The sequence below is a fragment of the Coenobita brevimanus genome, chromosome 47 (genome assembly GCF_032717465.1).
Source record: "Coenobita brevimanus isolate Jiangsu-jjx chromosome 47, ASM3271746v2, whole genome shotgun sequence".
NCBI classification, from domain to species: domain Eukaryota; kingdom Metazoa; phylum Arthropoda; class Malacostraca; order Decapoda; family Coenobitidae; genus Coenobita; species Coenobita brevimanus.
The window spans coordinates 10088430-10104561 of record NC_137000.1 but is presented as its reverse complement, the minus strand read 5'-3'; the positions used below and the strand labels follow the sequence as shown (position 1 = coordinate 10104561).

Genomic DNA, 16132 nt, shown 5'->3' with positions numbered 1-16132 from the left:
CTGATTCTCAAGCAAACTTATTGTCAGTTCCTTATCCTAAATATTGTTTTTGAAAAGCTAAGGTCATTACACACTATTTAGGTTTTCTTACATTTAGAAACAGAAGTTTAGTCAATTTCTTGTTAACGTATTTTGTTTTTGCAAGGACAGGGAGACAGCAGCATCTTTGTCTTGATCTTGCAAAAACAATGAGTCTAAATGATACAAGTTATTTTGTGAATCAGACCAGTCTCTTATATACGCTAAAACAACCTCAACTATAAATGCGTGTCATGGCTCAGGGAACTCAATATTTGGGCTTGTCACTTAACACCAAATACCACTTTTTCTCTCGCATCGTGATATCAAATCTACGATGGAGTGGCAATTGCTTGACTGTCTTTTGTTTCTGTGGCCTCTTCGTGTTGAGAACCTGATAGTTGATGTTGTTGCTCGCCTGGAGACTTTGGCAGTTCGTGGAGTTCATATTGTGGTTCATGTTGATGATGGTCGTGCAGGTAGCTGGGGTGAGGACTGGTGGTGGTATTGGAGTGAGGGCTAGGGCTGGGGTGAGGACTGGCCATGGGGGTGCTGGAGGGAATGGCCAGGGACTCCAAGAAGGGGGCCATGTAGTGGACCATGATGGAGGAACACACTCGAGCCTCCTCCTGTTCAGCACTACTGTACAACTCGCTCAGTCTGCCGGGATGGGTTCAAGCGCTTAGTGGATAATTCAAAGACACTATTCTGGGCACTGTTATAGATCCATTTCTTAACGATAAAGAACGAGACAGTGAACAGTGGCTTGCAAAACCTAGTGATACAGTCTTATGAACTCAACAAGCTCTTCTAAATACAGTACTGTGCAAGGGTTTCATAACTGTTCTACTAAAAGGTGAAGTGATATTCGTGACTGCAACTTTATCTACTTCTTATAGTTGTGAGTCACTGTCCCATTTCACCATATACCCTTTTCCTCACTGTTCCTTTTTACCATCTACCTCTTTCTCTGGATAAAAGGAGGCCGTAGCCAGAGTTCCACAGTGGATGTAGATCAGTTTTGTGTAGCTTAGGATCTTTTCTGCACTGCGTGAATAACATTATAATCACGAACTGTACCGGTATATCATGTAGTTTAGAAAAGCTTTAGAATTTCTTTTTGAAGAGTGAATATGTGTCGAGCATGTGTATCAAGTAGCAAATGTTTAATGAGGTATGTAATAGCTTCTCTGATTTTTTTTTTTTTTACTGTGTTCTTGTTTAGTCACCAAACCTACCGCAGTTACCTTTTTATTATGCTTGGTGTGAGAAAGTTTGGATGTTCTTATTTCATCTACATAAACAAAATGATGGACAGAGTCAAAGAATAGCATATGAATCGATTAGAGAACTGAGTGGTAATGCAGGTAAACGCAAGGAAATACCAGTTAGAGACAGGGAAGGAAATTTATTGACAAAAGATGGAGATATTAAAAATAGATGGAAAGAGCATTTTGAGACAGTTCTTAATAGACCAATACCACCAGAAGAGGATATACCGTCTGCTCAGGAAGATTTAAATATAGAAACAGAAGAGTTGAGGCTTGCAGAAGTGGAGAAAGCAGTAAAACAGTTAAAGAATAATAAGGCACCAGGGGTGGATGGTTTATTTCCGGAAATGTTTAAAGTGGAGGGGGATAGATTAATAATGATCTTGACCAAGCTATTCAGTAAGATATGGGTGACGGGGTTACTACCATCAGTTTGGAAGAATGGTGTAATTGTTAAAGTTCCGAAGAAGGGAGACCTGAGTGAATGTGGTAATTGGAGGGGAATCTCTTTGTCACCGATAGCTTTGAAAGTTTTCAGTAGAGTGTTGTTAAATAGGTTGGAGCCGGTGGTTGAGGGTATTCTGAGGGATGAACAGGCTGGTTTTAGAAAGGGACGTGGTTGCAATGATCAGATCTTTATAGTTAGGCATTTGATGCAGCAAGTTAATGAAATGAGAGTACCGTTAAGTCTTTGTTTTGTTGATTTTGAAAAGGCTTTTGATAGTGTTTCGAGAGAGACTATGGGGAAGATCATGAGACATTATGGAATACCAGAGGAGTTTGTGAGGGTCATTATGAACATGCATGAGGACACATTTTGTAAAGTGATGGTTGATGATTGTCTGAGTGATTCGTTTGAAGTAAAGTCCGGAGTAATTCAAGGTGGTGTTCTATCGCCTTTACTATTTATATTGGTCATTGATTACATTATGAAACGCGTTGGAACAGAAACCGGTGCAGGTATACTTTGGGGAGAGAACAGGAAACTTTTGGATTTAGATTATGCAGATGATATAGTTTTGATTTGTGATGGGCCAAAAGAGATGCAGAGAGTGTTGGACTGTTTGGTGAGTGAAGGTCGCAAGGTGGGTTTGGTTATTAATTGTGGAAAAACTGAAATAATCAATATGAATATGGAAAATGCGCAGGAATGTGTAATTGGAGGTATGGTTGTAAAGCAAGTTGATAGGTTTAAATATTTAGGTACTTATTTAGCCAAGGATGGTTCTTTGAACTTTGAATTCGAGGAAAGGTTAAAGAAGGCTAATCAGGCAATGGGAATGCTTAAAAATATTTGGAATAATAACAATTTTTCTGTGCATACAAAAATCAAACTTTATAAGGTAATGGTTAGGAGTATCTTAATTTATGGACACGAGTCTTGGTACAGCACAGTGACTATGGAAAATAAATTCTTGGTGTTTGAAAACAAAGCACTTAGAAGAATATTAGGAGTTAAGTGGTGGGAAAGGATACCAAATAGTAGAATTAGAGAAATAACGGGAGTGCAGCCGGTCGATGAATATGTTAGGTTCTCACGATGGAAGTGGCTAGGACATGTGTATAGGAGACAGGGAATAGTACGAGGTACACCAGGGTGGGTGGCACTTGGTAGGAGAGGTAGAGGAAGGCCAAAAGAGACGTGGGTGAGGACAATGAGACGGGAAGCTGGAGATGAGTGTTGGGGAGATCTTGAGGAGTTAGCACAAGATAGGATGTGGTGGTGTGAGTTCATCGAGGCCCTATGCATCCCCGAGGGTGCCACAGGAAATGATTGATTGATTGATTGATGTACAATGTTGTGAGAGATGTAAATTTGTCTTGACCTGAAGAGAACGAACTGGGAACATTATAAATCTGTGTTTCAACCAGAGACAGGCTACCACTAGGACCCCTCTAAGTTTAAATATATCCTAAACCGAACAGAACAGTGATAATATAGAAAGGTAAAAAGAAAATGGTAGTTTAGAAATAATATAGCAAGCAAAAACGAAGAAGACAGTACAGCGATAATATAGCAAGAATACAACAAAGGTTCTGTTACTGTGAAGATAAGGGTGAAGGACTTCAGTGATAACCTTTGGACTCACAGGCATCGTGTAGCGAGTGCCAGTGGTGGTGCTGGTATGATGTGCAGTGCCGCCAGGAGTGCCCCCGCCGCCTGTACACTGGGCCAGAACTGTGTCACCTCGTAGCTGCTCAAACACGTCTCAGCCATGTACTTGGCCACACCTAACACACGTCTGACAGTACGATACACAAATGAAAAGAAGATAGAGGATGACAATATGATAGACTTGCGACCCACAATATGAGATACAAAATGACATTATGATAGGCATGCGACCCACAATCTGAGAATACATATGCGGTACACAGTATGATCCACAATATGACAATACGATACACAGTATAATACAATACAAATATGGTACACAGTTGCCGTTAACCATGGTGTATTGTTGGCAGCAGAACTCATGTCTCCTCTCATCCTGCTTTCCCCAGTGTCTTTGAAAATTTGGTCTCGCATTCCAAACGAGCAAACACCGGTAATGCGTTTGTTTGCTTGTTTGTTTGCTTTTCAGATTCTTGAGGATGATTGTCAACGCGTCCACGAGAAGGGAAACTGGTGATTTTTTTTTTTTTTCACAGAAGAGAAACAGAGGCATGAAAAAAATTCAGAGTACTGTATAAGAGTTTCGTAATTGTTCCACGAAAAAGTGGATCGATTTTCTTGCCCGGAACTGTACATTACCTGTCTATGACGCCCAGCTGGGAAGCCTTGAGCGCCAGGTGGTTGAGGAAGAACCAGGTGGTGGGCCCGTACAGTGCGAACCTGCAAGTAACACACTCGTTACCATCTTTCACTAAGGTGGAGACTTATGAAACAATCTGACCACGCAGACTTTGAACACACACGCATTATGAACACACACACCAACCTCTCTAGTGCAGTGGCTATTTACACTGTTTTTATTCTAATTTGGCCCAGGATTTTCGTCCTTTTGCAAATTATATCACGCAGGTCAGCGGTAGAAAAAGACGATGCTGCTGCACCACATCCTTCCCACAGCACACCTTCGTGACTGGCATCATATTTTAGTGGTACTACATAGTTGAAGTGCAGAAAAAGACTACACTGCGGCTCTACATCCTTTCCATAGCATTTCTTCATGACTAGTACTATATTCTTGTTTTACTCTGTTGTTGCAAATCAGTATTTTAGGTGGATGGATGGCAGTTTTCGGCCAAGTTTGAGTAAAAAGAGTATAGTCCCATAACTACCATCACGTCTTCATTTTGTTCTTGAGATGATTTTGTTCAGCTAAGGAGGCTGTCGTCAACGCCAAGGGATAAGATTTAAGAAATGTGGAGATTAAATTCCATAGACTTTTTGTATTGGTGTGATCAAAATATGGAGATTAACTTCCATGGACTTTCTTTAATGGTGTGCCTCAAACTATCCCCTCGTGTCCTTCCTCCTCGTAGGGTCCACCTCATACTTTATCATCATTCCGTTCCTCCTCTCAAGCCCCTTTCCCCAGTCCAAGGCACACTCCCTCATAATCCTCCACCATGCCCCATTGTACTTTTTCTTCTGTCCCTCCAGCCACTATAAACCATCTTCACGTATACTGCTCCACCTTACCTCCTCCACTTCTTCCTATCCACTCTCTCCTACCACCCTCACAGACTCAGTTTTATCCACTCCTCTCCCCCCGCCAACCCTCCCGTCCCTCCAAGCCGCCTTTCCTGATGGATTCCTCCACTTTGCCTCCTTTGCATCCCCACCTTCCCCTCCAGTTCATCCAGAACACCTCAGTTTGTGTTTTTTTCATCCTTTTATTGCTTGTTTCCCGTAGCTCAGCGGTAGAAGAGAACAACACAACGGCTTACATGCTTTCCTTAGCACTTCTTCGTGACTAACACCCTAATTTAATATTTTTTTTTCCTTTGTTAGAGCACAGCAGTCAAGATGGAGATGGCAGTTTTACGCCTGTACCCATAAAACTCTAACTTGACCTAAAATTAAAGTCTCTTCTCCTTGAATACTGAACTTAACAGATTAAAACTGAAAGATGATGCAAGTCACGAAGAAGTGATATGGAAAGGATATAACAATCATAGTGATATCTTCCCCTCTCAGTGAGCTACGGGAAATGAGCCGAAAAGGGACGGAAATCTGGTCCAATTTAACACTGAATCTGGGTAACTTTTTTCGTAGTTTATTTTCGGCTGCTGCCAGACGATTTCACTCAACTTCAGACAGGCCTCTCGTACTGAAGGGGTTTATCAGTGTCATATCTAACCTCTCCAGTTCGAAAAAAGTCTGTCCTAAGCTTAAGAAAATCGTCAGAGAATGGCCAGAACATAACGATAAAAAAAAAAAAACTTCCCTGGTCTCAAAGGGTTAGGGTGAAAGAACTGTAGTTAATGAGAATAGAGTAATTAAAGAGAAGAGAGTAATTAAAGAGAGTAATTAAAGAGAACATAGTAACCCCTTGGAGGACTTACCGCAGCTTGGAGAGAATCAGGACCTCCATGCGCCTGAAATGATGGTGTTTGTATGTCCCCCCGCAGATGGTGACCAGCTCCCTGATGCCCGGCACTGCACTCTCCTCCTGCACGAAGGACAAGGACAGGGGCAAGAGTTAAACAAAGACAAAGGCAAGAGTTAAACAAGGACAAGGGCAAGAGTTAAACAAGGACAAGGGCAAGAGTTAAACAAGGACAAGGGCAAGAGTTAAACAAGGACAAGGGCAAGAGTTAAACAAGGACAAGGGCAAGAGTCAAACAAGGACAAAGGCAAGAGTCAAACAAGGACAAGGGCAAGAGTTAAACAAGGACAAAGGCAAGAGTTAAACAAGGACAAGGGCAAGAGTTAAACAAGGACAAAGGCAAGAGTTAAACAAGGACAAAGGCAAGAGTTAAACAAGGACAAAGGCAAGAGTTAAACAAGGGCAAAAGCTAGAGTAAACAAGGACTAGGGCAAGAGTTAAACAGTGACAAAGGCGAGAGTTAAACAAGGACATGAGTTACAAGGACAAGAGTTAAACAAGGACACGAACAAGAGCTAAAGGAGTACACGGACAATGAAGAGCACATCGTTTTCATAGTCAAGGTATGAATTTGTGTAGTCTTTATGCATTACTTTTTTTTTTTTCCATCTGACTTTACTAGGCCACTCCTATAACGTGAATACTAAGACGTGCTTGCATGAAATTCGTTAAGCTTGTATCATGAGGTTGGAATTAGTCTCCTTGGTTACTAGAATGTGGAGCCGTCTGATCTAACTACACTTGGCCATTAGTCGAGCAGAAAGGGATTACGGATCTGTCAGGTTAGGGTAAGCACACTGTGACATCTTCCCACACTCATGTTCCAATACCTTAGCACATCACAGCACATCTCAACGTATCGCAGATCATCCCAGCACATTCATAAATCCCCACACCCTCTCGTTTCACTCCAGCGCTCCTCGACAGCCTCAGAGCATCTATCCGTCTATCCATAAGCTATCCATGGACCTTTATACATGTTTCCAAACACTTTAATGCACCTCCAACTTATCCAAACACCCTGATACGTATTTACCCCTCCACACAGACACCCCTGTTGACACTAATACATCCAGTACATAGTTAAATACATCAGCACACCTATCCATATACCCCAGTGCGTATTCCATGTATCATAACGCCTATTGTCTCATCTGAACGCACCCTAGCACATTTCAGCACCTAGGCACACCTCACTACACCTTCACACACCCCAGCTCTCCTCAGTACAGTTCTGCACTCCCCAGAGCACACTCCTAAACACCCTAACGCACCATTTTAGCGGCGAGGAACAGGGCTGAGACGGCGAGGAGTTGAAGGCAGTCTTGGGCCAACGGGGTGAGGGCCAGGAACCGGTCCGCCAGGTTCACCGCCACGAACACTGTCTCTGGACCGAACTGTAGCTGTTGGTTCACCTTGATCAGCCAGTGGACCAGCGTGCACCTCATGTACTCCGTCACCTAGGCAGAAAATAAAGTTGAACTGGACCGAACTGCACCTCACAAAATTAAAATGGACCGAACTGTTGTCTTCAAGCATGAACAACAGGCAGACAGACAATAGACAGGCACAGATTAAGGTAACAACGTGCATATATATCAGTCCTAGCTTACAGGCATCTCTTTCACATGCTGGTCAAATAGGAATCAGGAAGGTGTGCCTGTGGTGAGTAGTGCATGTGAAGGTGCACTGTGTGTGTGTTAAGAACTTATGGCATTGATATTAGTGGACAGGTGGAAAACATATGCCAACATTTCCACACTTGAACGAGCACCCACTTTAAATGCCCATCACGGCTTGAGAGTCGATCCCAGAGCGCTTGTAAAGCGGGTGGCGACAGCTTGACTACTGACCCACCGAAGGTCCTTCAAACATTGGAAACCTTATAGAGTTCATATGTAAGAAATATACCCACCTATGGAAGTTTTTATTATTATCATTATTATTATTATTATTATTATTATTATTTTATTCAGGTGAGATCTAAGTCAGACCTTTTGCATGAACAGCTTTTCATTATGTGGATATAATTCTTACATTAGACCAGTTCCCACTAGTGTGATATGAAAACCGAGACATAATTCCATGGTCACCTGGGGCTGGTCTGCCATACAATTAACAGGATGGAATCGCGCCTCCATGTCCTTCCTGCTGGCAAACAAATCGTCGGCGTATTGCAGGGCCAGCACGGCGTCCAGGGGGCTCAGGTAGGGGCAGCCACCAGCCTCGCCCTCCCCTGCCCCCTCCAACAACCCTCCATCCTCGCTGAAGTCCTGGTCTAATACGGAGTCGGCCCCAAGGGAGCTTCGCCGGGAGTTTTTGTCAAAGCCGAGCGCGTCCTGTGGGAGGATTTGTGGGTTAGGGAGTGTGATAGGTAGAATGATAGGTAAACATGAAACGCTGATAGTTACTCTATAAATTGAATGAAATATAGGGGTGGTTTAGATTAACATAGTAAATATAAGTACAAACCCTAGACAGATATTCTGTACACCATATGTACTATGCACTGTACATTGATAAACAGGTGAGTATACTGATAAGCTAGATTAGGAAGTTGGTAGGCATATAACATACATACTTCTCTTTATATCTGCCTATACATATATCTGTCTATACCTGTTAATCTACTTCCTGTCTACAGTTTATGCATCTATCTATATGTATATAATTATCTGCATTGTTCCCTCCCCTGCCAATCAACCTACATGTACAGTATAAGTATTCCCCATCTCCCCTGCCAGACCTACCAGTCCTTCCTGCAGCATCGCGTCCTCTGAAGGAGGTGGCGCGGCGCCCCCCTGCTCCACCTCCACTTCCTCCACCACCTCCATAGGCTGCTCCATCACGCCCTCTGTTGCCTCCATGATAACTTCTTCACCTGGCCAGGGAGGTAGGGGGTCATTAGTGTAAAAATTATATGAACATCATGATATTTTGGTGAATATTTAGGAGGACTCCCATACGTATAATTGGCAGTATTTTCTCCCTAAACTATAGCGTAATTATTATCGTGATAGCTTGTAAAACTTGCTGAGATGCTTAATCATGAAGGTATTAAGTAAACAATTTTACAACCAAACCGCCGCAGAGTGGTTTTCGTCCCTGTAATGATTTGAGATCGATTCGTCCCCAAAGTCAGTCCGTCACCAGTCGTTTCGTTTGTATAGACTTAACCAAACCTAATCTTACCCAACCTGACCTAAGGTAACTTAATCTAACCCAGACTGACCTAAGATAACCAAACCTAAGCGGAACAACTTTGGGACCAGTGGATTTTGGACCGAAACGAGTTGCTGCCCTTGCAGGAGGTCACTGTCAATATAAACAAACCATCTTGGTGGCCTAGTATCATATTTATTTCAGCAGATTGTAGTTCAGCATTTTTTAATGGGAGCACCGCAAGACTTTGGCCAATATCTTTATTATATTTTTTGTTATGATTTAGAGTGTTATGTGCTGGAGGTGTGGCTAGAATGCCTAGAGTGAGGAGTGATTGGAAGAAGTTCAGGGTGCTGTTGCCACTCCAGACATTGAGAGGGCTCTCCTTCCGTGCTAAAGGATCTTTGTATGCGGCATATGTTAGGAGTGTAATGCTGTATGGTAGTGAGACCTGGGCAGTAAAGGAAAAGCATATTCCCTGCCTCAATCGTACAGAAATGACAGTGATTAGGTGGATGTGCAGTCCGCGAAGCCTGGGGGACAAGGTTTACGATGAGAGTTGAGAGGTAGGATGGGACTAGAGTGTTATGGTGTTGTGATAAGAGGTAGATTGAGATGGTTTGGGCATGTGGAGAGGATGGGGGATGATACTTGGTTGCGCAAGTGAGAAGTGTTAACGTAAGGGGTAGCTTTGCGAGAGGTAGACCGAAAAAGACCTGAGATGAAGTCAATGAGCGTGACCTCAGGGATGAAGGACTGAATAGGGAAGCTCCCAGAGATCGAGCAGCATGGAGAGCTGCCATTAGGTGACTAAGGCCGACGCATGCAGGCATGTTGGAGCCTGTAGAGACAAAGCGAAACGAAACGAGTGCCATCTTTATTTTGAGTTAGTGTCTTTATTTCAGTGCCGTGTCTCGCTCAAAGAAACGTTTCTGTACCCGCATGAAGTTATATTTGTGAAGTTACAGCAGTTTGGATTCTACTTAAGGTGTAAAAAATGAAATGGTTATGCGTATAGATTGCGTGTTGCCTTGTATTGAAATATTCAGGTGACGAAACGGGTTGTTGACGGGATTTGGTGACGATACGGGATCTTTGGTGACGAATCAGGCTGGTGACGAAACGGGATAATCAGTGAGAGAAGGGAGTAGGCGGGTTAAGTATAAGGGGAGAGTTGGGAGGATTTATTGGGACTGGTTCGATTAACCGAATCAAGAATTGGGACTCAAGGGGAAAAAAAATCCAAGAACCTGAATTGCCGTTTTTTTTCCCCTCTGGTGTTTACAGCAACTTGAACATGGGATTTTTTTTTTTTTTTTCTGAGATGAATAAAATACACCCTTAACCATCGACCAATACCAGGTTGAAGAAAATCGTCCGATGGTAACAAAAATAAAGACGTCACTGTCAAAATGATCAACTACGTCAATAATTTTTTTTATACCATCAGATTTTTAGCATCAGAGGGATGTTTGGAGTTTTATTTCTATAATGGTATTGAGGGGCGAGCAGGTATATAATACTGAACTGTCACGAACGAGGCGTAAGTGTTTGTGTTTGCTGGACGGACATGGAAAGGACAGGGCCGAGTTTCCCATTTTGGTCTGCAAAAACAGACAAGGGTGAACTGATCATACGTTTGTGTGTCAATCTGGCTGGCAGCACCGGATGGTTATAATCAGCTGAGGTGGTCTTGCCCATCAAAGGGTTAAATAAGCTACCAAGTTGCATATTTGCCCTCTAGTAGTAGGAACGTAACCCACGCCACACCAAGAAAGCACAAATTTTAATAATAAAATTATATGAATAAGCTCAGTTATCTGCCTAATTTTGTAGAAGTAATTGGTAGGTGTAGGACACTCTGTTGTCGCTTACCTGATAAATAAGTCAAGGTGCACAGGCCGGTAGAGAGGATGTGTGTGTGTCGTGGAGTGCGTGTGTGTATGCCTGTGTTGCTCGCTGTTGACTGTGGTTGCCCTACCCCTCCCAAACACCCGCCCTCTCCACCCGACCCCCCACCACCCCCAACCTCCCGTGTTGCCTAGTCAAATTCTCCCCCTTCATCCCTGTCCTTGTAAATGTCACTCGGAAAATATAAATATAATCCATATAGCCAAAATAGTTAGGTAGGAACAGCTTGCCACCTCCCTCCAGTGACTGTCGGAGGGGAAATGAGCCGAAGTAGGTTTGTGACGACAGTGGCTGGCACCCGTGACACATTCCCAGGGTAAACAAACCAGGTCGGCAGACAGCCTGGCTCCACCGGTCAACTGCCAGTTTAGGCAAATCGCCCAGTGCATTGACTAACAAGCGCCCTCGCCGTTTAGCGCATTTTAATGAACAGATTTTCCTTCTTTATTAATTTGCTTATGGAGTGTGAGATTATATTTATTATCATCACTGATTTGTGTATGGAGTTTCTTTTTTATAGTTAGTGTATGGCGTTTGTTTGTTTGTTTGTTTTTGTCACTGATTAGTGTAGTATTGGGACCATGAATTCGGGGCACAGTGACGGTGTCAGGGTAGCCCGTTGTACCCTGTCTTGACGACAGGTCACCATACCGAACCTCCCCACAAACTCGATGTAGAACCACCAACAAAGCTGTTTTATTGAACTGGAGACTTGACTCAGGAATCATGGTGAAAGATTTCAAGTAAATATTCTCTAACAACACTGCTGATGATGACTGATACAGCAGATGTGTGTATTGCAAATGGCGCACTCTTTGGAATATTGTATGAATATAACCTGCTGAGTGTGTATTCATTCAGTAATAACCTGCTGAGTGTGTATTCATTCAGTAATAACCTGCTGAGTGTGTATTCATTCAGTAATAACTCAGAAAATACGAGTATATTAGTAGATTAAGATTCTGATCAATTGATCTAATGAATTCCAGTACCTATGATTAGTATCAGGGCTTTTTTTTTTTTTCACTGATTAATATATAGAGGATTTTTTCACCAGTTAGAAGCGCACATAATTTTTATTTATATATTTTTTTTGTCAAAGATTTATATATGAACCGAATTAGGCTGCGTGTCGACATAGCCTGGCACGAGCCACACGTCTAGTTTCATATTAGGAGTCTGTCTGGCACCTCTCCCTTTACGATTTATTTTGCATGCTACACCATTACCATTTTCTTTTATTATATTATGTTTTTTATATCGATATAGATTTCATAAATAATAGACACAGGTTTATTAACACACTATGTGGAGAAATAAACAGGTTAGGAAAAGGTACTAGGGAGCCGACGAAAAAATGACCAGCCTCATATTCTCGTTTTCTTTGGGGTTCGCTGCCACCTTTCCGTACCAATTTTATTATACCATACGGCTTGTTAATATCCGTCTGTACGTTATTTATGCAGAGTATATTAATATTAGAAGTATTTTTATATCATAAGAGGGAATGGCAAGTTGTAATACGCAAAATAAATCGCTGAGAAGATGCTAGAAAATTCCTTATCTGGCGGGAATCCGGACCCAAGTGTAAACAAACAGTCTTGGCAGACAGCCTGGCTCCACCGGGCAACAGACAGTTTAATACCTTCACTCCAAGGACGTAGTATTTTGGTTTTACTCTGTGAAGACGATTTTTTTTTTCCCCTCCTCCTACTAGATGGCTTAGTGTTTCCTTTATTTTTATTATATGACGATTTTTTTTTTTTTAACCTTCAGTCCGATGAGGGAGAATTTTGTTATTTGTGCTATATGAAGACGATTTTTCTCACCCATGTAGCCCGGTGACGTATTTTGCTGTAGCAAGACGATTTATCATACAACCCCATAACGCTGATGACCTAATATTCAGCTTACCCTCGCCATTGAAAGACGATTTTACTCATCCCTTCAACCACATCGTGTAATATTTAGTTTATTCTTGCAGTATAAGACAGTTTTACTGAAGATACTGAAGGGGTTTATGAGAGCTATACTAACTCCTCTAGTTATATACGTATTCCTGCTATATAAAGACGATTTTACTCAGCATAGGAAAAGCTTCTGTTGCTGAAGGGGAAGCCGTATCAAACCAATCCAGTTTGAAAGTTTTAAAAGTTTCTCTTAGTCTGACTAATAATAATAATAATAATAATAATCTCAAGGTAGCAAGACTGAAATAAAGCATTCGTCATCGGAGTGTAAGGAAAAATAATCCTGTTTGAAACGCGATCTGTCTGATTACTATTTGGATTAGTTTTCCCACTGCCAGACTCTCTCTCTCTCTCTCTCTCTCTCTCTCTCTCCAGCGGTATGTGTAATGACGTACCGAACCATCCACTGATATGATTAAGTAAGGTAGATAAGATTGAGCAGTATAGGTAACTGAAGTGTACCGTTTGGCCTCTTATGAGTCATCTTCTGGGAGCCGTAATCTCATGCCTCATTTCGTAACACCTTTTCCGTAGCGAGTTATTTTGCGTATTACAATTTACTAATCTACGTTGTTTGTATCTTCATAATGGTGTGGTGCTGGAGAGGGACGCCTTCATGTGGTGGCACTGATATAAATGGTCGGTGTAGCTGCCGTGTTATATAGACTTACCTCATCTACCTCTGTATCCCCCCGAAAGGAGGATGGTGGACTGCAGGAGGGGTAGTTTCAGCCTGGAGATCACTGGGTTCACACTTTGATGAGCCTGGGGTTGCAGCTACTACTACTACTACTTCTACTACAACTACTACTACTACTACTACTACTTCTATTACTACTACTACTACTGCTGCTACTACTACTGCTACTACTACTACTACTACTACTACTACTACTACTACTATCGGCGTATGTTGCATGTATAACAAGAACACTATGCCATTCACTGTGATGAGTGTTTTGCTTTTGCCGCCATATAATCTAATTCATTTTAAGAGATCCCCCTGGTAGTGAAGAGATCAGTGGAGGACGAGGCTAACTCCTTCAGTTCCAAGTGTGCGGCTTAATATGCATAAAAGCGATTTATAAGTAGTAGTAGTAATTGTTGTAGTAATAGTAGTTGCAGTAGTAGTAGAAATAATTATATAATAATAATACAATCCGAATCGTTTGCCATGATTAAGTGATTTTAGATAGGGGAATCTGGGGGACACTTAACCCGACCAAAAACCCCGGTTATATGGTTACCACCCAGCGTAGTAAATGGCTTCTTGGGTACAGGAAAGCATTTGGCTCGTCACTCAGCGTAGAGACCATAAGGCATCCCTACATTGAGTGAGTGGATGATGGGCGCCCCCGGCCCCCACCTACCATTTTGTCGGATACGTTTATGTGAAGCTACAGAATGTGGTGAAAGTTTTTGGCGTATCAGATAGAACCAGGATTCCGGGGGCTTGAAAGATGAGTGAATGGAAGTATGGCCCACTGGATTTGGCAAACTTGGGCTGTCTGGACATTGCTACTCCTCACCCTGCCCTAGGGTGAGAAAGGAGGTCCGGGTGATGATGATGATACTACTACTACTACTACTAATAATAATAATAATAGGTAATTCATCATAATTCTCGTACTGTAGTGAACGAATCAAGGTGCAGACTAGATCGCTGAGGAGGCAGTGTTGGGCAATCATCTAAAGCGACGAGATGACGGTACGGGAAGAAGACAGGTAGGGCACGTGTTCATGTCAACCCAGTATATTCATCTCTGGTCAAAAAATACTCTTATGATACAAAATATAACACAAAGCAGGTCACATATTGGAGAAATTAATTAAGAGACTGTCTTTATATCTTCATCGAGAGATTTTCATTTGGAGAAATATAATTGCCAGGAAACAGCAAGACTGATATATAAAAAGATGTCACCTCAGAAATACTTCTCCCGTTACCAACTTCGCAGGAAACCTCGTCCCCGCCACCCACGCCTTCCACCTCCCTTATCTTTGGACCCAAGTCGCCCCTTTGTCCCTCCCCTCCCTCCCCCTCCCCCTCCCCCATCACCTCCCGACGACCTTTCTTCCCCTCCCTTCCCTCCACCCTTCACAACTCCTGTCTTTGCTTTACTACCATTGTTTACCACTCGTGCAATACAAAAGTTATCATTTTTTTAGCTTTCCTTGTAAAATAGTCACGAAAGGAGCATTAGTAGTTTTGTTGCGGTCTGTTTTCCTTTGTGTTCCTCCCACACCCTCACCGGCCATTCCTCCACCCTTACCTCTGGGTGTTCCCTCTTCTACCCCTACCGTCACCAATCCCATCCCTTCCTCTTCCCCACCATCATCATTCCTTCCACCCCTTCCTGTCCACCCGCACTATGCCCACTACCCCTCCCCTCACCTTCCCAACCATCACCATTCCCTCATCCCCTTCCCCACCATTACCATTCCCTCCTCCCCTTCCCCTCCCCCACCATTACCATTCCCTCCTCCCCTTCACCTCCCCCACCATTACCATTCCCTTCTCCCCTTCCCCTCCCCCACCAGTACCATTCGCTCCTCCCCTTACCCTTCCTGTCTCCAGTCTACCGTCTTTCCCTCAGGATCCTTTGTCATCCCAGCCACACACACACACACACACACACACACACACACACACACATCATTTACATACACATAAGCTTATTCATAATTCAGTTCACATCCTTCCAACTACGTTCGCAAAAACACCTGTGCAGGGACTCCACTTTTACCTGTAGAGAATACTAAAAAAAAAAAAATAATAATAATAATAGTGGGCTGCATTTTGCGAGCGCATTCGTTTTCTCGTCATTTACTATTTGTCTCTCATTTTTCCTGCCGGCATCAACTGCCTCTATTTCTTTGTTTAACATTTTCCAGACGGCTTTGATCCATGGGACGAAGGTTGAGAGAGAGAAATGAAACGAAAAGGTAGCACCAGGTAACGATGACCATATGGCACTAAGTCGCATCACAAGGAAAATATGGTAAACACTGAAAATAAAGGAAAAACGGAAGATAAAATTAATAATCATACAAAATCCCTAAATTAGTTAAAAAGGACATTAAACGGGTAATAGAAAAATACGGAGACTCGCTTAAAATATCACATAAAACGAGGTCGGCAAAGGGAGGATAAAAACGGGAACAGTCGAAGCCGAACTCCTGTATGTCGAGGACAGGCAATGAGAATGTGGTGTACTGACAGAGCAACATTGCAAAAAGG

At 42.6% G+C, this 16132-nt stretch overlaps 1 protein-coding gene across 1 annotated transcript; it reads right to left on the bottom strand.

The window, feature by feature from the left end:
* Positions 1 to 350: 350 nt before the first annotated feature.
* Positions 351 to 8580, bottom strand: LOC145399021 (uncharacterized). Its single transcript, XM_080271750.1, has 7 exons — positions 8557 to 8580; positions 7942 to 8187; positions 7123 to 7308; positions 5805 to 5911; positions 4045 to 4125; positions 3380 to 3532; positions 351 to 678 (listed from the first exon to the last, which is right to left on the bottom strand). Exons 1-7 carry the CDS (start codon positions 8578 to 8580, stop codon positions 351 to 353), a joined length of 1125 nt encoding a protein of 374 aa, XP_080127876.1.
* Between the last annotated feature and the right edge of the window lie 7552 nt (positions 8581 to 16132).

Coding starts and splice junctions, on each gene's coding strand:
- LOC145399021 (XM_080271750.1), bottom strand. CDS start 8,580: ATGGGGAATACTTATACTGTACAT. Junction 8,188..8,556: donor GGAATACTTATACTGTACAT/GTAGGTTGATTG, acceptor ATCCTCCCACAG/GACGCGCTCGGCTTTGACAA. Junction 679..3,379: donor GCACTCGCTACACGATGCCT/GTGAGTCCAAAG, acceptor CCATCCCGGCAG/ACTGAGCGAGTTGTACAGTA.